Genomic DNA, 27,738 nt, shown 5'->3' with positions numbered 1-27,738 from the left:
TCCTGCATTCAAACCCTGCTGGCCTTCACAGCCAGATTCTTTGGGGACTCCTCCTGTTACCGGATCCCCAGGCTGGGGAGCCTGATGTGGGGCTCAGAACTCTCACTCCCGTGGGAGAACTTCTGTGATATAATTATTCTCCAGTTTGTGAGTCACCCACCCAGCAGGTATGGGATTTGATTTTATCATGATTGCACCCCTCCTACCGTCTCGTTGTGGCTTCTTCTTCTTCTGTTTTTAAATTTATTTATTTTTTTTGCTGTACGCAGGCCTCTCACTGTTGTGGCCTCTGCCGTTGCGGAGCACAGGCTCCGGATGCGCAGGTTCAGCGGCCATGGCTCACGGGCCCAGCCGCTCCGTGGCATGTGGGATCTTCCCGGACTGGGGCGCGAGCCCGTGTCCCCTGCATCGGCAGGCGGACTCTCAACCACTGCGCCACCAGGGAAGCCCTCTTCTTTGTCTTTGGATGTAGGGTATCTTGTTTTAGGTTCCAGCATTTTTTTTGTCATTGGTTGTTCAGCAATTAGTTGTGATTTTGGTGTTTTCATAAGAATGGGGTGAGCTGACGTCTTTCTACTCTGCCATCTTGAACTAATCTCCCAAACAAACTCTTAATATGTCCTGCATAGGTGAGTTGGCACCTTTGGAACAAGGGGCCACTTACATCTATCATTCTAAGAGATCACCAGTCTGTCTTGGAGTCCTTCTTCTTACTTGTGTGTATATCCGTTGTAGAGTTTTGGTTTGCGGCTACTATGAGATTTTACTATAGCAGTCTATATATATGCATGATTGTTTTAAGTTGCTGATCTGTTAATTTCCAATGCATTTCTGATATCCTGCATTTATACTTTTCTCCTCTCCTGATTTTGGTTTAGATATATACTTGTGTGTGGATGATTTCCTACTTTCACTCTCTGTTTGCCTTTATCAGTGAGCTTTTCCATTTGCGATTTTCTTGTCTCTAGTTGTGGCCTTTTCTTTTCTGCTTAAAGAAGTTCCTTTAGCATTTGTTGTAAAGCTGGTTTGGTGGTGCTGAATTCTTTTAGCTTTCGCTTGTCTGTAAAGCTTTTATTTCTCCATTGAATCTGAATAAGACCCTTGCTGGATTGAGTATTCTTGGTTGGAGGTTTTTCCCTTTCATCACTTTAAAGATATCGTGCAACTCCTTTCTGGCCTGCGGAGTTTCTGCTGAAAATCTGCTGATAACCTTTTGGGGGTTCCTTTGTTATTTGTTGCTTTTCCCTTGTTGCCTTTAATATTTTCTCTTTCTCTTTAATTTTCGTCAGTTTGATTACTATATGTCTTGGCATGTTCTTACTTGGGTTGATCCTGTATGGTACTCTGTGCTTCCTGGACTTGGGTGACTGTTTCCTTTCCCATGTTAGAGAAATTTTAAGCTATTATCTCTTCAAATATCTTCTCAGGCCCTTTCTGTCTCTCATCTTCTTCTGGAACCCCTATAACTCGAATGTTGGTGCATTTGACATTGTCCCAGAGGTCTCTTAAACTGTCCCTGTTTCTTTTCATTCTTTTTTCTTTATTACATTCTGAGACAGTGATTTCCACCACTCTGTCTTCCAGCTCACTTAACCATTCTTCTGCCTCATTTATTCTGCTCTTGATTCCTTCTAGTGTATTTTTCATTTCATTTATTGTATTCTTCAACTCTGGTTGTTCTTTATTTTTTCTAATTCTTTCTTAAAAACTTCTTGTAACTTCTCAGTCAGTGCCTCCATTCTTTCCCTGTGTTCTTGGATCATCTTTATGATCATTACTCAGAACTCTTTCTTGAGTAGATTGCCCATCTCCACTTCACTTAGTAGTTCTTCTGGGGTTTTATCTTGTTCCTTCGTCTGGAACATATTCCTTTGCCATCTCATTTTGTTTAAATTTCTATTTGTATTTTTATGTATGTAGTAGCTTAGTTACATTCCTCAACCTTGGAGAAGTGGCCTCTGTAGGGGATGTTCTATGTGTCCCAGCAGTGCTCTCCCCTCTCGTCACCCAAGGGCCAGGGACAAGCTAGTCTCAGGGTAGGTTCTGACCCATGTTTTCAGACTCAGTTCTGTAGGCTTCAGGATCGTGGTTTCCTTCCTTCTGGTGTCTGCCCCCTAGCTGGTAAGCCTGGTCTAGAGGCTTGTGCAGGCTTCCTGGTGGGAGTCTGCCCACTGGTGAGTGGAATTGGGTGTTGGCCCTCTGGTGGGCAGGGCCATGTCAAGGGGCATGTCTAGAGGTGGCTGTGGGTTCAGAAAGTGTTTAGGCAGCCTGTCTGCTGATGGGTGGGGCTGTGTTCTGCCTGTTGGTTGTTTGGCCTGAGGCGTCCCAGCATTGGGGCCTACAGGCTGTTGGGTGGGGCCAGGTCTTGGTGCTAATGTCCCAAGCAAGATATCAGCCTCCAGATGCATACTCCTGGATATGTTAACCACCAGCTTTTATGTCCCAGGAGAGAGCCACAGCTGCCCAAGAGACCCTCCAAGACCAGCAGGTAGGCCTAGCCCAGGCTCCTTTGGAGTCACTGCTTTTGTGCTGGGACCTGGTGCTCAAGGGACTTTGTGTGCACCCTCCAAGAGTGGAGTCTTTGTATCCCCAAGTCCTGTGGAGTTCTTGAGATTAAGACCTGCTGGCCTTCAAAGCCAAATGCTCTGGGGGCCCCTCCTCCCAATGCCAGATCCCCAGGCTGGGGAGCCTGATGTGGGGCTCAGAACTCTCGCTCCCATGGGAGAACTTCCGTGATGGAATTATTCTCCAGTCAGTGGGTCACCCACGCTGGGGGGTATGCGATTTGATTATATTGCAGGTATGCCCCTCCTCCTGTCTCACTGTGATTTTTTCTTTGTCTTTGGATGTAGAATCTCTTTTTTGGTAATGTTTTAGTCTTTTTTATTGACGGTTGTCCCACAGTTAGTTGTGCTGTTGGTGTGCTCGCGGGAGGAGGGGAGCTCAAGGTCTTCTACTCCGCCATCTTGTCTTCTCCAACCTGGTTTGTTTTTTTAAGATTGTTTTGGCTTTGGGGGGGGTGTGTCTTGAGACTCCATATGAATTTTTAAATGAATTTTTTCTATTTTTGCCATTGGATTTTTGACAGGGATTGTTGCATTAAACCTGTAGATTGCTTTTGGTAATATTGACGTCTTAACAATATTGTTTTCCAATCCATGAACATGGGATATCTTTCCATTTATTGGTGTCTTTCAAAATTTCTTTCAGTGACATTTTGAGCATACAAGTCTTTCACCTCCTTTGTCAAGTTAATTCCTAAGTGTTTTTTTCTTTTTGATGTTACAGTAAATGAAAGTTAAATTGTTTAATTAATTTTTTCTTCAGATTGTTCATTGTTAGTAAAGAGACACACAAGTGGGTGTTTTTTGTTTCTATTGTTGATTTTATATTCTGTGACTTTGATGGATTGCTTTATTAGTTCAGTTTTTGTGCAGTCTTTAGGGTTTTCTACATATAAGATCATGTCATCTGTGAGTAGAGATAATTTTACTTCTTTCTCTCCAATTTGAATGTCTTTTATTTCTTTTTCTTGCCTAATTACTCTGGTTAAGACTTCCAGGACTGTGTTGAATAAAAGTGGTGAAAGTGGGTATCCTTGTTTTACTTGATCTTAGAGGAAAAATTTCAGTATTTCACCATGAGTGTTATGTTAGTTGTGGGCTTTAGATATATAGCTTTTATTATATTGGGGTAGTTTCCTTCTATTCCTAGTTTGTTGCATGTTTTTATTATGGAAAGTTGAATTTTGTCAAATGCTTTTTCTGCATCAATTGAGATGATGGCATGGTTTATTTTCCTTCATTTTGTTAATAGAGTATACTGCATTGATCAGTTTTCATATGAACTAGCCTTGCATTCCAGGAATAAATCTCTTTTGGTCATGGTTTACAGTAATTTTAATGTGCTCTTGAATTCTGTTTGCTAGTATTTTATTGAGGATTTTTGTGTCAATATTCATAAGGGATATTACCCAGTGGTTTTCTTGTAGTGTCTTTGTCTGGCTTTGGTATCAGTGTAAATCTGTCCTCATAGAATGAGTTTGGAAATGTTGCCTCCTCTGCAATTGCTTTGGAAGAGTTTGAGGAGGATTGATGTTAATTCTTCTTTAAATGTTTGGTAAAATTCACCAGTAGGGCCATCTGGTCCTGGGCTTTTCTTTATTGAGTGGTTTTTGATTACCAATTCAATCTCCTTATTAGTTATGGGTGTGTTCAGAGCTTCTATTTCTTCATGATTTAGACTTGGTCTATTGTGTATTTCTAGGAATTTATCCTTTTCATCTAGGTTGTCCAATTTGTTGGCATATAATCATTAAAGTACTCTCTGATAATACTTTTTATTTCTGTAAATTGAGTAATAATGTCTTCTTAGTTCTACTTTTAGTTATGTGAGTCTTTTCTTTTTTCCCTTAATCAGTCTAGCTTAAGGTTTGATCATTTTGTTGATCTTTTTGAAGAAACAGCATTTATTGATTTTCTCCATTGTTTTTCTATTTTCTATTTAGCCCTAATATTTATTTTTTCCTCTATTTTTTAATTTTTTATTGGAGAAAAAATATTTATTTTTTCCTCTATTTATTTATTTATTTTTTTACAGTGTTAGTTTCTGCTGCACAGCAAAATGAGTCGGTTATTCATACACATTATCCTCTCTTTTATAGATTCTATTCCTATATATAGGTCATTACAGAGTACGGAATAGAGCTCCCTGTGCTGTTCAGTAGGTTCTTATTAGTTATCTATTCTATATACAGTAATGTGTATATGTCAATCCCAATCTCCCAATTTACCCCTCCCCTCCCTTTTCTCGCCTGGTAACCACAAGTTTGTTTTCTACATCTGTGACTCAAGTTCTGTTTTATAAATAGGTTCACTTGTACCATTCCTTTAGATTCTACATATAAGCAATATCATAGGATATTTGTCTTTCTCTGTGTGTGACTTACTTCACTCAGTATGACAGTCTCTAGGTCCATCCATGTTGCTACACATGGCATTATTTCATTATTTTTTATGGCTGATATTCCATTGTTTATATGTACCACATCTTCTTTATCCATTCCTCTGTTGATGGACACTGAGATTGCTTCCATGTCTTGGCTATTGTAAATTGTGCTGCAATGAACATTGGGGTACATGTCTTTTTGAATTACGTTTTTTTCTGGATTTATGCCCAGGAGTAGGATTGCTGGATCATACGGTAGTTCTATTTTTAGTTTTTAAAGGAATCTCCATATTGTTCTCCACAGTGGCTGCACCAATTTACATTCCCACCAACAGCGCAGGAGGGTTCCCTTCTCTACACACCCTCTCAACCATTTATTGTTTGTAGATTTTTTGGTGATGGCCTAATATTTATTATTTCTTTTGTTCTGATAGCTTTTGGGTTTAGTTTGTTCTTTTCTAGTTGTAAAGTTAGGTTGTTGAGTTGAGATTTTTCTTCTTTTTCAACGAATGTTCCAGGTGCCCTTAAGAAAAATATATATTCTGCTGTTGTTGGGTAGAGTGTCATGTATCTGTTTGTTAGGTTCAGTTAGTCTATAGACATGTTCAAGTCCTCTGTTTCCTTCAAAATCTTCTGTCTGGTTGTCCTATCCATTATTGAAAGTGGAGAATTGAAGTCTTCTATTATTGCAGAGCTGTCTACTTCTCCTTTCAATTCTGTCAACGTTTGCTTCCTATATTTAGGAGTTCTGATGTTTGGTCTACGTATGTTTATAACTGTTACGTGTTCCTGGTGGTTTTTGTCATTGTATAATCAATATATATTTTATCAATATACAAAGTCCTCTTATCAGTATATAATGTCCGTCTTTGTTTCTTGGATCAGTTTTTTACTTAGAGACTTGTCTGATATTAGTACAGTCATCCTTCCTCTTGTTTGGTTGCTATTTGTAAGGAATATCTTTTTTCCAGCTTTTCTTTTTCAATCCATGTGTGTCGTTAAATCTAAAGTTACCCTCCTGTAGACAGCATGTAGTTGGATCTTGTATATTTAAAAATTCATTCTACCAATTTATGTTTTTCGATTGGGAAGTTTATTTACATTTAAAGTAATTAGTGATAGGCAAGGACTAATTATTGCCGTTTTGGTATTTGTTTTCTCTATGTCTCATAGCTTTTCTCCCCCTCATTTTCTCCCTTTCTGTCTTTTTGATGAGTTCTTTTTTTTTTTTTTTTTTGATGAGTTCATTTTTTGTAGTGATAGGTCTTGACTCACTTCTCATTTTTCTTGTGTATGTCCTGTAGATGTTTTCTTTGTGGGTACCTTGGGGAATCCGTATAACATCCTAATGTTATAATAATCTATTTTAAACTGCTACCAACTTAGTCAAAAATTCTATTCCTTTAAAGCTCTACCCCGTTTATGTTATTGATATCATGAATTACATTTTATATACTGTGTACTCAGTAATATAGATTTTAATTATTTTTATGCTTTTGTTTTTTAAATCCTACAAAGGCATAAAAGTGGAGTTATGAACCAAAATTACAATACACAGGTTTTTATATTTGGCTGTGTGTTTGCTTTTACTGGAGAACTTTATATTTTTCAATATATATATTTGAGTGACTTTTGATCATCCTTTCATCAACTCCCTTTAACATTGACCACAGGGCAGGCCTAGTGGTAATGAACTCTGTCAGCTTTTATTTATCTAGAAATGTCTTAAATCCCCCCTCATTTTCAAAGACAGTTTTTGCCAGAATTACTTGTTGACAGGTTTTTTTTTCTTTCCGGACTTTAAATCTGTTGTCCTGACCTGGTACATAAACTATGCTAGCTTCCGGTCTGATCTGTGAGTCGAGTGAGAGAGAAGCCCGTCTCTTGGGAGCCCCTAGACCAGCCAGAAGGTCACAGACAAGTCCATTCTTTCCCTCTGTCCCAGGGGAGGCCCAGGGGCTGGACGGCTGCCTCCTGTCTCCGCGGGGCTGTGCCGGGGGAGTGGGGCGAGGGCGACAACGACCTTTCCTACTGTCGTGGGTGAGGCTTTTCCTTGGCTGCTGCAGGGCTTCTAACCCTCCCACAGAGCTGCTGTGGTCAGTCTGTGTGGTTCATCCTGTGTTTCCTCCAAGGAGCGCGGGCTGGGCTTCCCTGTCCGCCCTCTGGCTGATGTCACTCCCCGCCAGCTTCCTTTTAAATGTATCTTTCGTTTGGTTTGCATGTGTCGTCCAGGACCTGCTTCAGGGGAGGGTCCTGGCAGGTGAACTGTCTGGACTCCCAAGTGTGACGGGGCCTTTATCCTCACAGCTGACCCCAGCCTGGCCGGATAGTGAGGCAGTGTTCACAGGTACGTTTCCTCAACTGAGACAGGCTTGCAGTGTCCTCTGTACCCAGTGTTGCTAATGGTGGCCTTGTGTCCCTTTGAGTCTCATCTCTTGTAGGTAGTCTGTTGATTTTATCTTCCTATCTGAACTTTTTTTTTGGCGGGGGGCTGTGTGTCGTGCAGCTTGCGGGATCTTAGTTCCCCAACCAGGGATCGAACCCGTGCCCCCTGCAGTGCACATGCAGAGTCCTAACCACTGGACGGCCAGGGAAGTCCCCCATCTGAACTTATTTTGCATTTTTTTTAATCATCCATGTTCTGAAATTTCACTGTGGTATTTCTGGCATGGACCGTTTTTCCTTACCTTATATACATCTTAGATTTTTCAATCTAAAAACGTCTGTCTTCAGCTCTATGAAAACCCTATTTTTTGTGATTTCTTATATTCCAATATGCGTTCACATTCCCACCCTCTCTCTAACGTGAACACGTGCAGCTTCTGGATCCGCCTTCTTTCCCTCTCTGTCTGGTTGTGCTTCATTCTGGGAAACACCTGTGCTTGATTTTTCATTTCATTCATTTTCTCTTAATCTTGCTTTCAAGCTCTGTGCTGCTGAGGTCATTGTGAGGAGTCCTGCTTGTCTCCGTGTTTTACTTTACATTCAGAGACCGAGTCTGTGCTTTCTAGAACCCCAGACCGTCTCTCCCTGTGTGAAGGCACCAGACTCTGCCACCCCCTGGTTTAGCTGTCCTACAGTCTTACTCGGGTTCTGTTTTGATTGTTTCCTTAGGCTTTTGCCTCCATTTGTGGAGTCTGCTGAGTCTGTCATGACTGTGGCCTTCAGGGGACAGGGATTCTTGGTCACTCGAGCATCCTCTATTTGGGTTTCTTCCTAGTCTGTGGATCTTCTTCTGTAGAGCAGGTGACCCCCTGATGGCTGGGGGGCATCACAGTGTGTTCCCTGGAGGTACAAGCCGCTCACTGGTCTCAGTGGTCTGTGTCCCTCTTACTGAGGCCACTCTGGACACTTCCCTGCCTGTGACCCCAGCACACACCCTCGCTGTTGGCACAAGCTAGTCAGGCGAGAGGAGAGGCGCCTCTTGTTGAAGCCAAGTCGCCACCTGTCCAAGGTGCCTGTTGTCCCCGGGGCCTCCCGTCCCGGGCGGGAAGCGTGTCCTGCCGTCATCTCCGGGCGTGGGTCCTCTGTCCCCCTAGCGCCCCTGCTCTCTATGCCCGAGGCTTTCCTCTGGATCTGTGTTACACCGTAGAAGCCTCTTCTCGTTTCCAGTGTGTGTCTGAAGGCTGTGTGCTCACTGCCGTGGTGAGCCCTGTGATGCTGGACTGGAGTCAGAGGTATCCGTGTAAACTCATGTTTGTTTAGGACGTACAGAGGGAGACGAAACTAAATTTGCGTGTGTGCACAGCGGGGTTAGGGTGCATACCCGTACGTTTCCTGGCTCCATCCGTAAGAGGACCTAGAGGCCCTGACACCGCAGTAGCACTGAGTGGAACTTGCAGGAGAAACAGGATGTGTGCATGGCTTCAGACATCTCCCCCAGTAATTGCGACCCGCTCTGGTAGTTGTAGAAAGGGTCCCTAAAGCTTCGATCTGCTTCCACGTAGGAGCAGGAGCTTAATCCCCTCCCCTGGAGCGCGGGGCCGGCCTGGTGAGGGCCTTCTAGCTGATAGCATGCGGGGAAGGGAAAACAGTGAGTCCGCAGGGCAGAATCCCGGCAGACGCACCTCCACCGAGGTCAGGGCATCTGTGATCAGCCGTGTGGTGTCATGCGCCTCGGGTTCCGCATGCGGAGAAGGCACCTCCCCTCGGCAGCCTCTTCCCTCTGAGCCCGCACCCGCAGTTTAGTCGTGCGGAGGTGCCAGACAAGCCCACGTTGAGGGACCTTCTGCAGAATGCCTGAGCAGCACTCCTTGAGGTGTCAAGGTGAGAACCCATCACTGCCTGGAGAAGACCAAGGAGCCAGTGGGGGATCCAGACTTACTTCCTGGAACAGAGAAGGGACAGTGGTGGGAAAGCCGGGATGTGCAAATACGTCCTGTCACCTAGTTGGTGGTATTGAGCCAGTGTTAACGTCTTAGTTTGATGACTGTCCTGTGGTTGTATAAGGCAGTGGGCCCTAACCTTTTTGGCACCAGGGACCGGTTTCGTGGAAGACGATTTTTCCACGGGTGGGGGGTGGGGAGGGATGGCTCAGGCGGTAACGTGAGCGACAGGGAGTGGCAGATGCAGCTTTGCTCGGTGGCCCGCCGCTCACCTCGTGCCGTGCGGCCCAGGGGCCGGGGACCCCTGCTGTAAGGTGTTACGGCCAGTAGAAACTGGGCGACAGGTATATGGGAAACTCTGCGCTGACTTTGGAACTTTTGCAAAAAAAAGTCTACATTTGTTTAGAAATAAAAAGTTAGAAGGTTGTCTTTCCCTACCACCCTCCAATCTGAGGAAGGAGGACAGCAAGGGTTAGTCCTCTTTCTTAATCCAGTGAGTACTTTTTGTTGCGAATGGGCCAGATGACCTTGTGAGGCTCTAACTCGCTGGGCAAGTCAGGACCTGGCAGCAAACCAGAGGTGCCGGGACAGGAGCTGAGCAGGATTAAGGAGGGGTCCACCGCAAGCTTGTGGGTGGCAAGGCTCCCCAGGCCGGGTAGCGGCAGGAAGTGATCCTCACCTGAGGGACGGGAGGAGGGGCTGCTTCCCACACCTGGGCCTGTCGCTGAAGGAGAGGCCGAGTGGCTGAGCTGCAGGCAGAACCACAGGGCAGGGAGGTGTGTTCCATGCAGCTGTAAGGGCTCGTGAGATTAAGAGAGACTGAAGATGTTTGAGTGTATGTGATCCAAACGCACGCTTAGGAAGGGCCTGCGGGCTGCTTCTGCTGAGATGAATCTGAGTTGGTCTAGAGACGCTCCAGCTTCCCACTCCTTTGCCTTGGAGTCTTGAAAGGCCCCAGCCTGTGCCAGGACTGGCCTTGTGCCTCTAGCTCCTAGCCTGACGTCTCCAGGACCGTCATTCTGTACCTTGATGGAGACCTGACCCCCCTGCCCGAGGGCCCCTGCCCGAGGGTCACCCTCCTGGCCAGCCCTGTTCCTTCCCTCCTTCACGGCTCCATCCCCCACGGCCCTGGATAATGGACCCTGTGAGGGTCTTCATCTGCACACCAGTTCCCGCCACCATCCTGGCCGATTTCAGCCTCCACGTGGATAACTCATCCGAAACCCACACTCCCCGGTGTCTGGACGGGAATCCAGTGCCCGTCAGCCCCATTGCCGTCCCCTGGCCTAATTCCCTGACACCCGCAGCTGCTTCCCGCCGGCTCTCCCTGCCTTCACCCCTATGGGATCCCCAGGCACCCTCTCCTCCGCTCCCTGTCCTGCTCAGCCTGGACTTGGTCTCAGGCCAGGAGGCACCTCCATGCTGCTTCGTGGGTTGTACGGGTTCTAGACTTGTGCACGTGTTTTACACGCGTCCCAGCCAGTGGAAGTGGGGCTTCTTGAGGAAGGACTCCCTTTCTGATTCGTACTGGGGGTCGTGGGCCAGCACCAGCCTTCTGACTACCCTGATACGTTGCAGTTGGTTGACTCACAGGAACCAACACACGGGCACCGGCATCTCTGGGCCGCAGAGGGCCCGGGGGGGGGGGTGCGGGCGGAGTGGCTGTGGCCTCGGTGGGCCCCTTGCGGCTCTGCTTCACCTGCGCCCTGGTTCCTGGGAGGACACCCGAGGCAGGTGTCAGGCCACCTGGATGAAGCCAGAGCTGACTGGGGCTCCACAGTGGTGACCTGTGTCCCAGGCGCCCAAAGACAAGAAGCCTCCCCTTACTTGTACGAAGAAAATTAATTCTGGGGGCTTCCCTGGCCCTCCAGTGGTTGGGACTCCACGCTTCCACTGCAGGGAGCCTGGGTTCGATCCCTGGTCAGGACACTAAGGTCCCGCAAGCCGCACGGCGCAGCCAAAAAAAAAAAAGTAAAAAAGAGGATTATGTATTTTTCTCAGAGTTCAGTAACGTAGTGAACTCACTACAACGGGAGCCAAGAAAATACATTTGCTGTGAAACTTCTTATCTACGTCCTGAATTTGGCTGGCGAAGGCTGTGACGTTCGGGGCAGCTCCCCCTTTTAAAGGAGAAAGCTGCATTTCCCATCGCGCTTTTTTATCCCAAGAGAAGAGGGACTTACATACGTTTCTTAAGCAGTACACTTTGCCAAGGTGGGTGAGTGGCTGCTGGTCACGTGAGCTGCGACTCGTGGGCGGGGAGGAGGGATGGCCCGGTGGGGGGAGCCCGGCTCCCCTCAGGGACCGGCTGGTCCACGGCTGAGGTTCTTGGTGACGCGTGTGCACGTGTATGTGTGATCGCACACCTGTGAGGGGAAGAGCTGGGCCTGTGTCCCCACCTCTCCCGCCCCGAGTCACTGTTTTGAAAGCTGGCAGGACGGTGGCTCGGCAGCAGTGGGGGCATTGGCTGGCCTGTCCTGAGACGCCTCTCCGAGAAGGGTGGACCTGGCTTCGGCACTGCCGCCCGCTCACCCTCTGCCCATCTTTCCATCCTAGGCCAACACTGGACAGATGGATGACCCCCGGGAGCAGCACAGAGTCATCAGCAGTAACCTCGCCCTCATCCAGGTGACCCTCGCCTTTGTCCTGTAAATGCTTCGTGCGCGTCGCAAACTTGTGTCTCCTCCTAACTGTGGGGTCGCCGGGGGGGGGGGGGTGCGGGGGCGTCTTACGGAGCCGGGAAGCCCGAGGCAGCAGGGGATCTGGACGGAAGCGTTTGTATCCAGAGCCTCCCGGGCTGCTCTGGTCGGGGCAGGCTGTGGCCACGCCGAGAACTGGACCCAGGTCACACTGGCGTGCAGGCAAGACCGTCACTGACCAGCAGGCCGCCCTGGGCAGGACACACAGACTCAGGAGGGGGCTTGACTTCTCACCTGGGGTCCGGAGCCCATTTGCAGCTCTCCGCTGGGCATCTCCAGAGCAGGGTCCCCAGATCCGGCCCCGTCGCCTGCCCTCCTCACACCCCTTTGAAGTCCCTGACCCTGTCTGGTTGGGGCTGGAAGCTCGCTCTGCGGTGGCCCAGCTCAGGGGCCTCATCTGTAAGATGGGCTGTTGTGTGGCTCGTCGGGTGGGATTCGCGTGCCTTCGCACGCAACACTCCCGTCTGACCCGGCTAGAAACCCAACAGCCCTCAGCATGCCTGTGTCCCTCACCCTTACGTCTGGCCACTCTGAGGACCCTCCCCTGGGCCGCCTGGAGCCCAGCCCCGCTGCCCTGGCCTCCCCGTCCAGGCACCTGGACTCCAGTGCGCTTCTGCACGGCCCCTGCCTGGCCTTTTCTAACCCTCGAGCTCATGGGCCTCCTCCCGCTGGAGCCCCTTTGCCAGCCCCGTTGTCCAGGGGTGGGCTGGCCCCCTCCCCATCACCCGGTGGGGACTCTTCTCAGACCCGGCTCCAACCTGACACTGGCTGCTTCTCTGGGCCTTGCGGGCGCTGTCAGGCCGTCCTGGACACAGTTTTGTGTTTAGACGTCTGCCTCGTCCACCGAGGTGCTTCACAGGGGCCGGGGCTACAGCCTGTGGCTAAAGCCTCTGGAGGTTCAATCTCTCATGAGGCCCCGGAAGAGGGTCTGCAGGGCCGGGTGGTAAACGCCTCGGCAACAGTCACTGGTTTTGCGTTTCTTTTCCTACCGAATCCTCCTCAACCAGTGTCGATTAGGTCCTGCTGTGGGCAGGCCCTGGCCTGGCACGTGGTCCTGTCACAGCGTGGATGCAATTGGTCTCCTCCATTTTTAAAAAAGCTTAACATCAAAGCATAAAGGGTGTAGTAAGTTCCATACTTAAACTTTTTAAATAACTTCAGTATATTCTATCACGACAATGGACCCAGGAGTGATACGTGAGTCAGGACCTCACGGGTAAAAGGGAAGGGCCGCCAGGGGCTGGCTCTGCAGGGCCTGTGCAGACCTGCCAAGCTCAGCCCGTCCGCTCACAGACCCATCGCCCTGCGGGGCACCTGCAGTTACAGGCTCCTACTCGATAAGCTATACTGCAGTGAGCATGTTCTCCTTTTGCATAGGTTTCTTAAAGAGAACTTCCCACAAGTTCACAGGGTATGAACAGTTCAAGGCTCTAGATGTTTCCCGAAGGGATTACAAAATATCTGATTTCTTGGTGCAATAACAGCACTAGTATTAATAATTGAAATGGGACTTCCCTGGTGGTGCAGTGGTTAAAGAATCTGCTTGCCAGTGCAGGGGACACGGGTTCGAGCCCTGGTCCGGGAAGATCCCACATGCCGCGGAGCAGCTAAGCCCGTGTGCCACAACTACTGAGCCTAGCTCTAGCTAGCAGCAACGAAAACCCAACTCAGCCAAAAATAAATAAATAAATAAATTTATTTTTAAAAAAAAAACTTCAATTATTAGTTCCTTATAAGCTCAGCAGCATGGGAAGGACTCTTCTAAACCCCTTCTGTGTTTGCAGACACGTGGATGTGCCCAGACACAGACCACACGAGTTCCCATGTTTCTATGCATAAAACATACTATACTGTACGTGTAACTTCGTAAATAGCATTTTCTCTTAATAGTGGCTTAACGAATGGATGTCACTCTGTACAGAGCAGCTCCAATCACCATCATGTTATGTGCTTATTTGTCCGCATGTGCACGTTTCCCTGGGAAAATGCTAGATCAGGTATTTGGATAAGACAAATTTCCTCCCAGAATTCCTGTATCAATTTTACCACCATCAGTGTGTAAGACAACCATCGTCCCGCGTGTTTGTCCGTGTGTACTTTGTACTGTCGACCTTTAACTTTACTTCATCCGACAGGTAAGAAGTATACACCATCCATCCATTTACCCGATGAGCAGAGACCCCAGTGCCAAGAAAATCAAACAGCACTTACTTTTTAATAGAGGACCAGCCCTGGCTACAAATAACCCTAATCCTAACCTTCCAATTGGGATTTTATTTGATCATCTTTTGTGTGTTTCTTAGCCGTTTGTATTTCCTTTCTGTGGCTTACCTGTCATACCCCTTATGCATTGTTCTATCACGTTATCTTATTATTATCATTATGGTTATTGTTGATTTGGTAAAATGGACTCATCATTCTGGATACTAATCTTTTATTATGTAAGACGGAAATATTTTCTCCAAGTCTATCCCTGCCTTTGTTTTGTGGTGTCTTTTATCACACGGAAGTCATGCTTGGACTTTGTAAATCTTACCTGTATTTTTCTTTACAGATTTTATATGTTTCATCTTTAGTAGGAGGCCTTCCCTAATCCAAAATCTGAAACACATTATTCAGTACTTTCATCCGTTTCACACTTATGTTTTTATGTTTAGGTATATGTGTGTGAACGGTATAAAGTCAGAATCTATTTTATTTTTCCAAGCAAATATCCGGTTTCTCTTACCTTACGTATTCCATCCTGATTTGAAATGCCACCTTCATCATAGTAAACTTTGATATATTCATGATTAAATTTTCATACATTAAATTAAAAATTTTCACATTCACGGTTCAATTCCTGGACCCCGTTCTGTCCTGCTGACCTATTTGTCTATTTTTCTGCCAAGCCACCCAGTTTTAATACTATAGCTTTAAAATACATATTCATAATGAAAATGCCAAAATTTCCATTTTCTTTCTCAAAGTTGTTATGGCTGTTCTTGCGCATCTGCTCATTATTGTGAAAGTTAAATTTAAAATGAGTTGTCAGGTACCGTGAAAAACCTTGGGACCGAGTGGAATTCCGTGTGTGAGCTGGGGCGTGTTCTCGTCTGCGGAGCCTGATTGGCCTCGCGTGTGCGCGGGGGCCTCAGCTCCGACAGCTCTGGTGTCTCCCGGGGGTCCTGGGCATTTCTGGGGGTCGGGGGCACTGTCTGTGCTGCTGGAGGTCACAGCACTTTTGTCCAGACCAGTTAGAGGGGTTGTGAGGAAACACGGGAGGCCCTGGACCGAGGACCCTACGCAAGATGATGGGGAAGGACAGGGCGGGGCAGTGGTTTCCGCAGGGATCGGGCTGGAGGGGGTGTCTGTCGGCTTTGTTGCGCTCGGGCGAGGTCAGCAGACCTGCCTCACGTCTGGTTTCTGCCCGCAGGTGCAGGCCGCCGTCGTGGGGCTCCTGGCCGCCGTGGCGGCCCTGCTCCTGGGCGCGGCGTCGGGGCAAGAGCTGGACATGGCGGAGGCGGAGGTGCTGTGCGCCAGCAGCGTCCTCACCGCCTTCCTGGCGGCCTGCGCCCTGGGTGAGCAGCCCTCGGGGTCCTGTGTGAGTCAGGGCACCGCTGGGTCTTCACACCCACCTTGACCTGGAGGGCGGCGAGGGGTTCCCTGCCCTCTGCCGGGGCGGAGACACGTCTGTCTGTGACTGGCCACCGGGAGGGCCCGGGCGGGGTCTGGGGCAAGGCAGGTCCTGCGCCCCCTCCCCCACCTGAGGCCACCACGCTTCACGCTCCTTTTGGAGCTCTTGCAAATATCTGAAGCTCTCTTGTCCCTTACTTTACGACGGCAGCTCCTTCGAGAGGGGCCTGCGTGTCCTTTTCTACCATCTGCTGTCCCCACCCTGCTCCTGCCACGCCGCCTCAGGCCCGGGGGAGCTCACGCGCATCAGTGGGGAGCCCAGTGGCTGCGCATCTGTTCACCCTCAGCACTCCCCGAGCCTCCTGTGTGCCAGCTGCTGTCCCGGAGCCTGGGACACACTGGGGGCCCAACGCTGCAGGGCTCGTCCTAGTTCAGGGTGATCCCTCGGTGCGCGAGCACACGCGTGACTCCAGTCTCGCGGCCTCCCTGACTCGCTCGCAGTCACGCTGTTTGCTTCACACGCTTGTTCACTTGTGTACTGTCCGCTCCTCCACCAAGCAAGTAGTGTGAGTGCAGAGCCCGTGGTTCTCTCCACTTAACCCAGCCACCAGCCAGCTCCCAGGTTTTCTGAATGGACGGTGGTCACACTGGTTCTCTCTGGGCCGTGTGTCTATGTGTATCATGCAAAGCGCACGCAGGTCCAGGAAGAGGGGTAGCCTTGTAAAGTCGACTGTTCACTCGCCTGGCCCCCAGCAGGATGAAGCTGGTTACTCGGTGGCTGTGCTTCCTACCAGGCGGCTGCATCCCCATGCAGGAGCCCAGGTCGGGGCAGGGCCAGAGCGCGGAAGCCCAGGAGCAAGTTCACAGACCTGCTGCTTGCCTGCACGTCTGGGCCAAGGAAGGGCTGAACCTTCTGAGAGAACAGAGCCTAGGAGACACCAAGTCTCCAGAAGGCGGTGCTGTTCCCATGGGCCATCCTAGCTCCTGTTTTACGGATGAGAAGACTGAGGCCTCAGATGGGGTGCACCTCAGTGGCAAGGACATGGCCGGGACTATCCCAAGATGAGGGGGACTCAGAGGGTGGGCCACAGCATGACCGCGGCCTGTCTGCGTCATAAAGCTGGGCAGCGGTGCTGCTGCTGGTTTGTAACAAGTGATCTCAAACCGCTGGTGTCCTGTGCACATCCCTGTGGGACTGTGAGCAGACCACTGGCTCAGCCAGGCAGTGTCAGTTCACTTACAACTGACACTGCAGAAGAATAAAGTTGCTGGGACCTGGTCACACGACAGCACAGACTGGCCAGCAGCGTTCGATGGCACTGTGACAGCTGTGATTATTTTCGAGTGACCGCACGCTGCGTCCAGTGTTAAAACAGCAGTGGCCAAGGTGCGAAGTGTCTTCGTAAAGGCCACACAAGGTGCTGTTGGATTTTGTCCCAGGCAGTGTGGCATGGGGGGTGGAAGCGCATCACAGTGGCCTCAGAACCGAGTCAGACAGAAGCAGGTCCTGGGAGGTGTAGCGGCCACGAGGAAGGGCCTCTCAGGTTCAGCAGGGACGTCGCCCTGCACCCGTGGCCATGTGCTGGGCCCTGGCAGCCCCTCAGGCCCCCCGGTGCCGTGCTGCCTTACGTGTGCCGCCCCTTCGCTCCCTCCCTCCCTCCAGGGACCACCTGCACTGCTGCCCCACGCTGTCCCAGACCCCACCCTGCCGTCTTCCCCGCAGGCTTTGCCCCTTGGAAACCACGCATGAGCCAGTTGCCCCTGCCCCCCCGCCCCCCTCCCCGGGGCTCCTGCTGCTCAGAGCAGTTTGGGGTCCATCTTCCTGCCAGGAGGGCTGTAAGCATCACACCTGTAGTTCCCAAGTTTGGGAGCCCAGGAACCACCTGCCTGCATCTCCCCGACAGTTCAGGGAGTCATCAGAGTGCTTGGGCCACTCCACAGCGTCAAGCCCACGAGACACAGGGCAGAGTCCAAGCCTCGTGGCCCCAGGGAGGGAGCCCGAGAGCGGGCAGCTCCGTGGGTGCAGCGAGCTCCTGGGCAGCCCTGCCACCCACTCACCGACCGCCTGTCCCCTCCCCCTGCAGGGATGCTGATGGTCTGCATAGTGATCGGCGCTCGAAAGCTCGGGGTCAACCCGGACAACATTGCGACGCCCATCGCGGCCAGCCTGGGAGACCTCATCACCTTGTCCCTCCTGGCTTTCGTCAGCAGCTTCTTCCACAAACACAGAGGTAGGGCCCAAGGCTGGGGTCTGTCCTTTTATAGGCAAGGCCTGGGGTCACTGGGCAGATGGGGGTCGCCCCCCAGGTGCCGCCAGCTTTTCCAATGCACCATGGGGACAGGTCTCTCCGGGCAGCAGATGTACAGGTTGTCAGTGTCCACCTCTGACAGAGGCTGGTCTGGGTGCTTCAGCACCTCTTCACGGGGGGGTATAGTTCACGCCGGACACACACCAGCTGCCCGAGAGGTGACTCCAGGCAGGAGCATCATAGCCAAGGAGGCAGGAGGCAGAGCCAGGCTCCTCAGAAGGTGACCTGTGACGTGGTCAGCAGCCGAGGGGACGTTTGCACACGTTCTGGGAACAAGACCTTGTGGCCACCGCCCCCCCCCCCCGTCACCCAGGTCCACCTGCGGACACAGCTTGGCTCGCGCCCTGGACGCTGTGGACACACGGCAGCCCCTTGCCAGCAGCTCCCTCACTGTGTTTGCATAGCTGAGCACCCGCTCCGAGTGTCCCGTCTGTGGCCTCCCACCTTGTGTGGCCCCCCAGGATGGCTGCACGCCTGCCTGAATCTAGCAGATGTCAGTTCCGAGTGCAGTCACGGCTTCCATGGGTGGAGTGGACAGCAGCGAAGCTTAAACGTGGGGCATGGTGGGCCTGTGGACCCAGGTTTAAGGAATCGCCGGTTTTTACATGTGGGCAACAGAAGTGGCCCAGGAAACGCTCCCAGTGAGGGTGGCGCGGCTCCACGAGCCCCAGCCATCCAGGAAAGGCCTGCAGCACCAGGAAGGGGGGGTTTGGGAAGATGCTGGAAGTTCACGAAGTGCAGGTAAAGATCTAACAGTAAGACGCCGAATTTTATTCTTCAATCAAGCACACTGAATTTCAAAGATTTGTGCACGGACTAGTTATGGAGTCTGATTTGCAAAGTAACTTTGAGTTACGGGCCTCCCCCGGCCCTCCTCCCTTCTGCACCCAGCCCCACGCCTCCACACACACCCTGGACGTCAAGTCCTGTTGGGTCACCCATCCCTGCAGTGAGACATTGGGTTATCTCGGGGGTCCCGGCTGGGCAGCAGTCATGTGGGTCCTCGCTGATGAGGGCGAGCCTGCGGCCGCTGCGCCTATGCTGTCACCAGGGAGACGGCCACCGCGGCTGGGAGGCTACGGCCCTGAGCGGTGACGCTCCTGGCTGCCGCGTCCAGGCCAGTGGATACCTGCCGAGGCCCTGGGCCCACCTCCTGCCCAGGACGCTCAGGGCACAAGGATGGCCACAGCCGTTTCCTGTGAAGGACAGGGGCCCCAGGCCAGGCCTGTGCGCTGGGTGGGGGGCCTCCGCTCTGGGCGTGGCCGGGGTTGGCGGGCGCTTCTCCACAAGGCCGGTGAGTCACCATGTGTGCGGTGAGAGGCAGGCGGGTGAGGGGCCACGCATGCCCCATGCGTTTGGGCTCCGGTAGGGGCCCAGGTTCCCAAGGCTGATCCAGGCTGAGGTCCGTCCTCGTGGCCCCTGCTGCCTGGAGCAGGTGACACAGGGACGTGAGCCCTTGTGAGAACGTGGGTGCCGAGGGGTGCCCCCCAGGGTGGCCTCAGCAGGAGCATTGCTGCCCACGGGCGTGTCGTGCTAGGCCACCTCCTCCCAGGCCGTCCGAGCGGGTCGGTGAGAGCAGGAGAGTTGGGTACACGAAGTGCCGAGCGCGGCGCTGGCCACGGTCACGATCCCGTAAACGGAGCCGTGAATAGTGAGGCCGGGCTGAGAGCAGGCCGAGGAGGGCACGTGTGTCGGGAGAGCCGCAAAGGCGCCAGCAAAGCAAAGGCAGGTGCGGCAGGGATCGAGGTGGCCAGGAGCCCCTCAGCCGCATGACGGGAGGTGCAGGGGACGGTTCCTCCAGACTGGCGGGGATGGGAGCTGCTCCTCGCGCCTCTGGGGCCGAGTCCCCACGCACCTGTCACCTCCGCCACCCAGGCCCCAGCCTGGGCCCCACCCTGAGCCCCAGCCCCAAGGCCCACACGCTGCTCTCTCTTTCCCCAGACAGTCGGTACCTGACGCCGCTGGTCTGCGTCGGTCTCACGGCCCTGACGCCCGTGTGCATCCTCATCGCCAGGCAGAGCCCGCCCGTCGTGAAGACCCTGAAGTTCGGGTGGTTCCCCATCGTCCTGGCGATGCTCATCAGCAGGTGCGCGGGTGGGGTGGGCCGGGCCACGGCCTCGGGCGCCTTCACCAGGCTCGTCCAGGCTCGTCGCTCCTCATCTCCCCCAAGAACCCTGGGCCTGGGCTATTCTGAGGGGCAGCCCTGTCCACAGGGGACGAGCACCAGCCACGGCCCCGCTCCCCCGCTGAGCTGGTCTCACGGCCACAGCTCTGTGAAGGCCATTCCCGCAGCCCAGCCACTGGTGAGACAGGGCTGAAGGATCAGTGCTCCGGGGCCCCGGGCCCTCCAGCCCCATCCTTGGGGGCCCTTTGTGCTTGACCGTGACCAGGGCCACCCTAGTCCTTTCCGATGTGCGCTCCTGACTGACTTGGGGAGCGGAGGCTGTGGCCGAGGTCTCTTTGCTTCCAGAAGCTCCTGGACTCCAGGCCTTTGCTAAACCCCAGGGCTGGTGGGCCAGGTGCTGAGCAGCTTCGGGGAGCGGGGGTGGGAGACGTCACATGGGAGCACCTCAGGGCTGTCGCGTGGCAGGGCCCAGCCAGCGAAGTGGCCTCGGAAAGGGTCTGGTGTTTTCAGTGGCTGACATCTTCCATGGGCCTTCTGGAACAGCCGAGACTCAGAACAGAGGTGGGAGCCACGTGCGGCATCAGAGGACACGGGAGACCAGCTCGGCCACCACGGATGTTTTGGGAGGGTGACGGGCTGACAGGGCGGTCTGCGTGGTGCCGGTTGGCCAGCGTCCACTCTAATCGTTTGCCATCTCTCCCCCGCAGTTTCGGGGGGCTCATCTTGAACAAGACCATCTCCAAGCAGCAGTTCCGAGGCATGGCCATATTTGCCCCCATCATATGTGGTAGGTACTGGGTCCCGTCACCTGGCTCCGGGTGGTGGGGGCCAGAAGAGCAGCGATCTCGGAGGTCCGGCCCCGGCCCCAGGAGGCTGTAGCCCCCGGGGGAAAGCGCTGCCCCCGGCTCCTCCAGGTCACACCTGCCCTCACGGGCCCCCAGGACCAGAGCTGATCCCAAAGCCTGGAAGGCTTTCATCTGGGATCTGCTGGCACCTGGGGCCAAGTGTGGCTTCGGAACCGGGCTGTTGGCCTCTCGTGGCCTTCCTTTTAACTTAGACTCACTGATGACATGTACAACTCGGGCATTTACACAGAGAAACCAGGATCTCTGTCTCCTTAAAACGCAAGGCCGTGACGACAGTGGCTCCCGGTGGGGTGGGCAGGAATCCGCTTGCCTCCACCCCCTCCACCCCCCCACCCCCTCCACCCCCTCCACCCCTCCACCCCCTCCATCCCCTCCATCCCCTCCATCCCCTCCATCCCCTCCACCCCCTGGGTCTCCTCTGGACCCTCCACTGGTGCACCTTCCGGGCTTAACTCTGTGGGCACCTAGCCCAAGCGCGGCTTGTGTCCAGTTTCTGGTAAGGCTCTGTAAGTGGGGCTGGCTGGTCGGAGAGGAACGAGTTTGACAACCCACTGCCCAGGCCATCTGCGCAGTGTCCTGTGCATGCCAGGCCTGCACCCAGCCGAGTCCACAGGGCCTCTCCCAGCGCCAGGCCGGCCACTGACAAGGAAGACAGCAGCAGCTGGCCCAGGGGCCACAGACCTAGAGAGTCCCCTGGGTCCTCTGCTCGGTGTCTGTAGGGGCCGAGTGAGCACCACCAATGACGTCTGCCCGGAGGCGAGGTGGGCGGTGGGGAGCAGTGCGGGGCGGGCTCCTGGGCGACCCGCGTGGTGGTTTTATAAATCATCGTGGGCCAAGCAAACTAGATCTGCAGCCATCCTCTGCCCATGGCCATTCTTTGCATCCTCTGGAGCAGCCGGGGCACATCTGGCCCAGTTAGGGGTCGTCCTCCATGGGGATGAGGCAGTGGGCAACCCAACCGCCCTCTGAAGGGGACAGTCGCGGGGGGCAGGCCCCGCTCTCCGCCTGCAGGGGCTCCGAGGGGCCTTTGTCACTGGGGCCTGTGGCCCCAGCAGAGCTGGCCACGGTCAGCTCCTCAGGACGCCAAGAGCCGCCCCCCCCCCCCCACTCTCGGCCCTCTTTCCTCTCCTTCCTGCCTTGAGGTGAAAAGTTCCTTTCGTTTTCTCAGACATTCCACTGTTCGGTCTGTTTCTTTCCGCCCACTTCCCTCCCCCATCACACCTCCTTCTCCTTAAGGCCGCCAGCTGTCAAGGTGATGCAGCTACTACCTCGATACCTCACATTCACGAGGCCGAGGCCACCCTTGTTTGGTGCCAGACATAAGATCTGTGGGCAGGTAGGAGGGAAAGAAAAGAAATCAGGGTCTGAGCCAGTCAAGGAAGGCTTTCTGGAGGAGCTGGACTTAAGATAAGGGATAGAACTCAGAGACTGGCATAAAGAAGGAGAAACCAGATTCTCTCTCTCTCTGCAGGTGTTGGGGGCAACCTGGTGGCCATTCAGACCAGCCGGATCTCCACGTACTTGCACCTGTGGAGCACGCCTGGGGTCCTGCCCCTCTGGATGAAAAAACGCTGGCCTAACCCCCGCTCCACGTTCTGCAGCTCAGGTGGGTCTGGGGTCTTCCAGAGGCCACGTGGCCGTTTCTTTAAGAATCTGGTGTCTGTGGCAGTAGACCCCTCAGACCAGCCCTGACGCGCCAACGTGGCCGTCACCGGTCCATTCGCTCAGCCAGAGGCACACCGACCATCTCCAGGTTACAGTGTGAGATGGAGGAGCCGATCATACCCCTGGGGACAGACACGCTCCAGCAGAGCAGACGCACATGGGATTCCAAATCGTGCTGTGCTCGGAAGGGCCGCGAAAAGGCTGGCGGGAGGAATCCCCTCTGAGGACAAGCCAGGGCTGGGGGCTGGGGAGAGGCACCGAGGGGCAGGCGCTGGTCCTGCAGGGCCCGAAGCTTGAGGAAGGACCAGAGAGTCTGTTCTGAGAACCGGGTACCCAACGTGGTGTCGTGTTGTTACTTTTCAAGTCCTATTCCTCTGCTCCCGCCTGGCCGGGAGGGAGGGGGCCTGGCTACGCCCCCAACCTCCAGCCTCTCACCTCCGGGGCCAGGACTGCGGGGGGGCTCATGCCTTCTGTGGCCACTGACAGTTCGGTTTCTGACTCCCCAGCATCTGATCTGGGATGCAAGGCAGCAGCTCAGGGACCTCGCCTCGTGCTGCTCCCTGGGCTGCGGAGCGCTGGCCAGCCCGCCTCATCCCTTCCAGAATCTTCTGTTCGTTTCATATGACGTCCAGGGCTGTTGGACAGGAAGTGTGTCTGCCTCACCTTGTCTAAAGGGGGGAGGCCCCGTATATTTTCTGACTTGTCATCTGTACATAGAAAGGCTCTTTACCCTGTACTGCATGTATTTCAGCGTGCACCTGTCTTAGAATCACAGACCGGGGGCTTCTAAACACACGTTTCTCACAGCTCTGGAGGCTAGACATCCAAGGTCAGGGCACCAGCACATTGGGTGCCTGGTGAGGCCGGCCTCCTGGTCCACAGACACGGAAGAGGGGGGCGAGGGGGCTCCTCGGGGGGGCTCCACCCTAGTGACCTGACCACCGCCTAACGCCATCACTGCGGGTCAGGTCACAACTTACTTACGGATTTGGGGAGGAAACAAACATTCAGTCTGTAGCAGCACATATTTTACTGAATTCTCGCTGTTTAGTTTTTCTGTAGATTTTCTTGAGTTTTAACGCCAGCTGCCGATAGTGATTATTTTGCTTTTGCCTTTCCTGTGCGTCCTCAGCCTCTCTCCACAGGTCCTTTCACGGTAGACGTTGTAGGTACGTTGATTTGTCCTCCTTCCTTTCTTTAGCTGATGAAACGCTTCATGGTTAACACTCGGAAGGAAACGGAGACGTGCTTCTCACTGCAGTTCCCATTTCTGCCTGAGAAGCCGTCGCGTCCCCGCGGGTGGTTTCACGGCGGTTGTTAAACGGTGAAATCCCATTTCGCGCAGCGTCTCAAACCCATGAGCACGGACGCTGAGGAGAGTGTGCTGACGGGCGTCCCCAGGCCCCGCGCGAGGGAGGGGCTGCCCACGCCGGTGCCTTCGGCCCCCGAAGCCCTGCGCCTCCTCCTTCCTCTGCCGGGGGCCTTGGCGTCCCACTCCCACATCAGCCCGGTCAACCTTCTGCCTAGTACCCGTCAGGTTTGAAATGACTTGTTTGTTTCTGCTACTTGGTGCTGGTTTTTCTCTCTTCCCTACCTACGAGGTCAGCTCCCGAGGGCACGACAGGCCTCATCCCCGTCGCTAGACACGCTGCACACGCAGCTGCTCCGTAAGCAGAGGCAGCGGGAAGACGGGCCACGGGCGCCTCACTGCCAGCAGCTCACGCTGCCTCCCCTGCTGTTTCTTCCAGAAATCCACTCCACGTCGGCCCGCGTCCTGCTCTTCCTGGTGGTTCCAGGCCACCTCATCTTCTTCTCCATCATCTACCTCGTGGAAGGCCAGTCAGTCCCAAACGACAAAATCTTCGTGGGGCTCTACCTGCTGGCGGGCCTGGTCCAGGTAACGATGGCCCCTGGGTCCCAGATGGCCCCTGGGTCCCAGACTGGGAGAGGTCCCTGGACACGCAGGACACAGTCCCCACCTTCCGGAAGTCCAGTCAGTCCACCCAAGCCCAAGGGCGTGATCAAGACGCACTGCTACAGGCACGTGTGGACTTCAGTCAGGCCGTTTTCCGAGACTCGAGCTGGGAGGGCTGGGGCCTCTGCAGGGTAAGGTGGGCTCCGGTGGGCACACCCACGAGGGCAGCGTCAGCGTGTCCGTGACCCTGAAGGACAGGCTGTGGAGCCTGGGAAACTGTCCAGAGCAGTGGCAGGGACGTGGCTGCGGGGCCCTGGGACCTGACCAGGGCTTGAGGTGCCTCCACGAAGGGCCAGCTGTCCGGAGCTGCCCCAGGCGGGCCTCCGGGAAGTCCGAGCTGCACTTCCAGCCAGACCCTGGTCCGAGTCTCCGAGGCGGTGGGTGGAGCTGGGCGGTGCGCGGCCTCCGAGCTGCGCGTCACACCCGAGAGGAGCCCAGGGAGGGCCTGGGGTGGACATGTCCACCGTGGTGTCCGCTCTCGAGATCTGCTGGTTTCTTGGTGCCATCAGCTTATGCTGCTCACCTCCTGGCAGGTGACGATCCTGCTGTACCTGGCGGAAGCGACGGTTCGGCTGACATGGAACCAGGCCCTGGACCCGGATGACCACTGCATCCCTTACCTCACGGGGCTGGGGGACCTCCTCGGGACCGGCCTCCTGGCACTCTGCTTCCTCGCCCACTGGCTACTGAGGAGTGAAACGGCGCTGCATGGCACCTCAGAACCAGCATCTGGACCTTCCTAAGGAGCCCAGGCGTCCCTGCCACTCAGGAGAACCTTCCCTCACGCCCATGGGAACAGGGTGTGGCTTCTCCCCAGCCGGACCCCCCAGGGTGGCTGACCCTGGCACCTGCCTGTCGGCCGAGGACGCACACAGACTCCGGAGCTGCTGCCGCCTGAGCCCAGGATGGAGCCTGAGGTCAGGAGCGCTTGCTGGCGAGCGTGCGTGCCTGTGTGGAGGGCAGGGCACTGCGGCCTGAAGACGCTGAACCAAGAGGCGCCTGTGCACTTTGCGGAGGGCACTGTCTGGAGCCCACGCAGCCTGGCTGTAGTGCAGCACGAAGGACACCCTCTGTCCCCGAGCTCGGGACGCTGAGCCTGGCCTCAGGGCTGTCGTCGCTCAGCCCTTCCCGGGACAGAGCCGTGCTCACCCCCTCTTCTGCTCCCAGCATTCCTGTCACTGCTTGCTTTTTCTTTCATTAGAACAAATCTCTGCTTAGATTTTAACCATCAGAGGAGTGTGAAAGTAAAACTGGAACCCCAGTTCCACCCCGAGGTGAGTGTGGGATCAGCCCCAATACAAAGAAAGACGGGAAGGGGACTCAGCAAGCTGGACCAGTGGGTTATTGCTACGGATCAAAGGAAAAATGTCACCTTTCCATGTGCAGCTGTACAAAACCTTTTAATTCACTCGCATGAGGAGTTGGGCCCAATGCCAGCAGGGACCTCAGTGGCAGGACAGGAGGCCGCCAGGCCTGGCTCCTCAGGGAGGGGCCTCTGGATGACCCGGGGCTTCGGGGAGCACCATCTAGAGATGGAGACACCCCCTCTCCCCCATGCAGGACACAGAGGAGTCACGGTAGAAATCAGAAATCATTCCCAACACCCAAAAAACTCAAAAGAGACAAACAGAATGGGCACAGTTGGGATGATTCCCCAGCCTGAGAATCAAAACAGCATCTAAACAAAAACACTTCGAAAGGCACAAGGCATAAAACCATTTCTGAGAGCCCGTGTCCGGTCCACTGATGACCAATAAATATGTGCAAGTTCACTGACTTGTCTCCTTTTGCAGGACAGACCTCACTCCGTGAAAACACACGGGGACACGTGCACCCCTTCAGCCTCAACAAGCTGCACGCCATGCACGTACCTCAGTGCTCAGAATGTGGTTGTACAAACCGCTGTCCAATTGCCATTAGGTGTTACTACCCAAATACAGAACTCGGAAAAATCACTTTAAAAGGTTTAACTCTCTGGTCTGTGCAGGGGCTGTGACAGGGCCTGGGGGCCTCGTCACCCATCACGTTCCCCTGACACCAGGCCACCTGGGCCACTAGACCCGGTGCCACCCCAGCTCAACCGCGACCCCCACCGAGGGTGGGGACAGCCTATTCGCTCTCAGCCAGACGCTGCGCCCAGTGCTGAAGCCCCGTCGGGCCACCGCGGAGGCTCCGTCCTCTTCCCTAGGCGGCCGTTTCTAAACACAGCAAGCTCAGGCAGATGCAGGCTGCGTGCACAGCCGAGCGAGAAAAGGCACGCTCTGCCCTGAGAGGATGGTACGGCCCCAAACGGGTCCCTGATAAAACGTAAGAAAAACACTTGCGAAAATGTACCCAAAGTCTCTGAAGAACGAGGCCAGCCTTCCAAGTGGCGCCCTCGGCCCAGGCAGAGCTGGTTTCACTGCAGGGCCCACAGGCCGACCGTGCTGCCCGAGCTCCACATGTCCCCGGGCCCAGCGGCCCCTCCAGCTGCAGGGAGCACCTCCTGCGAAACCAAGCACAGCGGTGAGCTCGGCAACCGCAGCACAGCGCAGGCCCCCACACACCCCTGGCCTCCCTTAGTTGAAAACACTCGTTTTCCCCCTATTTTAAGCATATATTCCTTGAAGGAAAACATTTTAGTATCAATAAAACTAAGCAAAGGTGAACTCAGTCCTCTGCTCTGGGTTTCCTCAGAGAGGGGACTGTCCTCCCTGACCTTTGACCCTCCCCACTCACTCCGGGAGCGCCCCCCACTCCCAGTCACGAGCTGCAGCGTGGACGGGCTCCAGCCACATGGCCGCACCACCACCGCCCGGCCCGCCACCTGCAGGGAATAGCTGTCAGCACTAGGTTCCAGGCCACAGCGACCCCCTGCTCACTTGTACACGACCCTGAGATGAGGAACGCCCGACGGATGGAGGGGACGGCCGTGAGGCCTTCCGGACGCTGTGACCGCACGCCCTCCAGTTCACCCCCCACCCTGTGCTCCGTTCAACATTCACTTCTAATGTTACGGAAAATGTCGAACAGCCCAATTTGAACGTAAGAAAACCAAAATTACTGTTTGTTTCTTACATACACGTTTGAAATTGGATAAGCTACATCATTATTTTATACCCAAATCTCAATTATCCACTGCCACCCATACTCAGCTTAGCCTATTTCCCCACAGGCTAAATAAAATCTGGCCAGCCCAACTTCCACAATTCTCAACGTAAGACCCTTGAAGA

At 53.8% G+C, this 27,738-nt stretch overlaps 2 protein-coding genes across 5 annotated transcripts in view; one reads left to right on the top strand and one right to left on the bottom strand.

Annotated features, from left to right (window-relative positions):
* The window catches only part of SLC41A3 (solute carrier family 41 member 3), a 75,004-nt gene extending 48,706 nt beyond the window's left edge, over positions 1-26,298 (top strand). For 2 of the 3 annotated variants that reach the window (XM_060110732.1, XM_060110731.1), the window contains exons 4-11: positions 11,829-11,900; positions 15,387-15,531; positions 17,671-17,817; positions 19,837-19,981; positions 20,728-20,807; positions 22,358-22,492; positions 24,300-24,448; positions 25,060-26,298. In XM_060110732.1, the coding sequence (XP_059966715.1) occupies positions 11,829-11,900; positions 15,387-15,531; positions 17,671-17,817; positions 19,837-19,981; positions 20,728-20,807; positions 22,358-22,492; positions 24,300-24,448; positions 25,060-25,269 (1,083 nt within the window). In that variant the 3' untranslated portion in view covers positions 25,270-26,298. The remainder of the gene's footprint in view (positions 1-11,828; positions 11,901-15,386; positions 15,532-17,670; positions 17,818-19,836; positions 19,982-20,727; positions 20,808-22,357; positions 22,493-24,299; positions 24,449-25,059) is intronic. The other variant, XM_060110734.1, reaches the window with a different exon arrangement.
* Positions 21,298-27,738, bottom strand: part of ZXDC (ZXD family zinc finger C) — a 32,507-nt gene continuing 26,066 nt past the window's right edge. For both annotated transcript variants that reach the window (XM_060110729.1, XM_060110730.1), the window contains one exon: positions 21,298-27,011. In XM_060110729.1, the coding sequence (XP_059966712.1) occupies positions 26,925-27,011 (87 nt within the window). In that variant the 3' untranslated portion in view covers positions 21,298-26,924. The remainder of the gene's footprint in view (positions 27,012-27,738) is intronic.

This window comes from Mesoplodon densirostris, chromosome 10, assembly GCF_025265405.1.
Source record: "Mesoplodon densirostris isolate mMesDen1 chromosome 10, mMesDen1 primary haplotype, whole genome shotgun sequence".
In the NCBI taxonomy this organism is placed as follows: Eukaryota; Metazoa; Chordata; class Mammalia; order Artiodactyla; family Ziphiidae; genus Mesoplodon; species Mesoplodon densirostris.
Note: the sequence above shows the minus strand (reverse complement) of the source record. Positions and strands in the feature narration are given on the sequence as shown.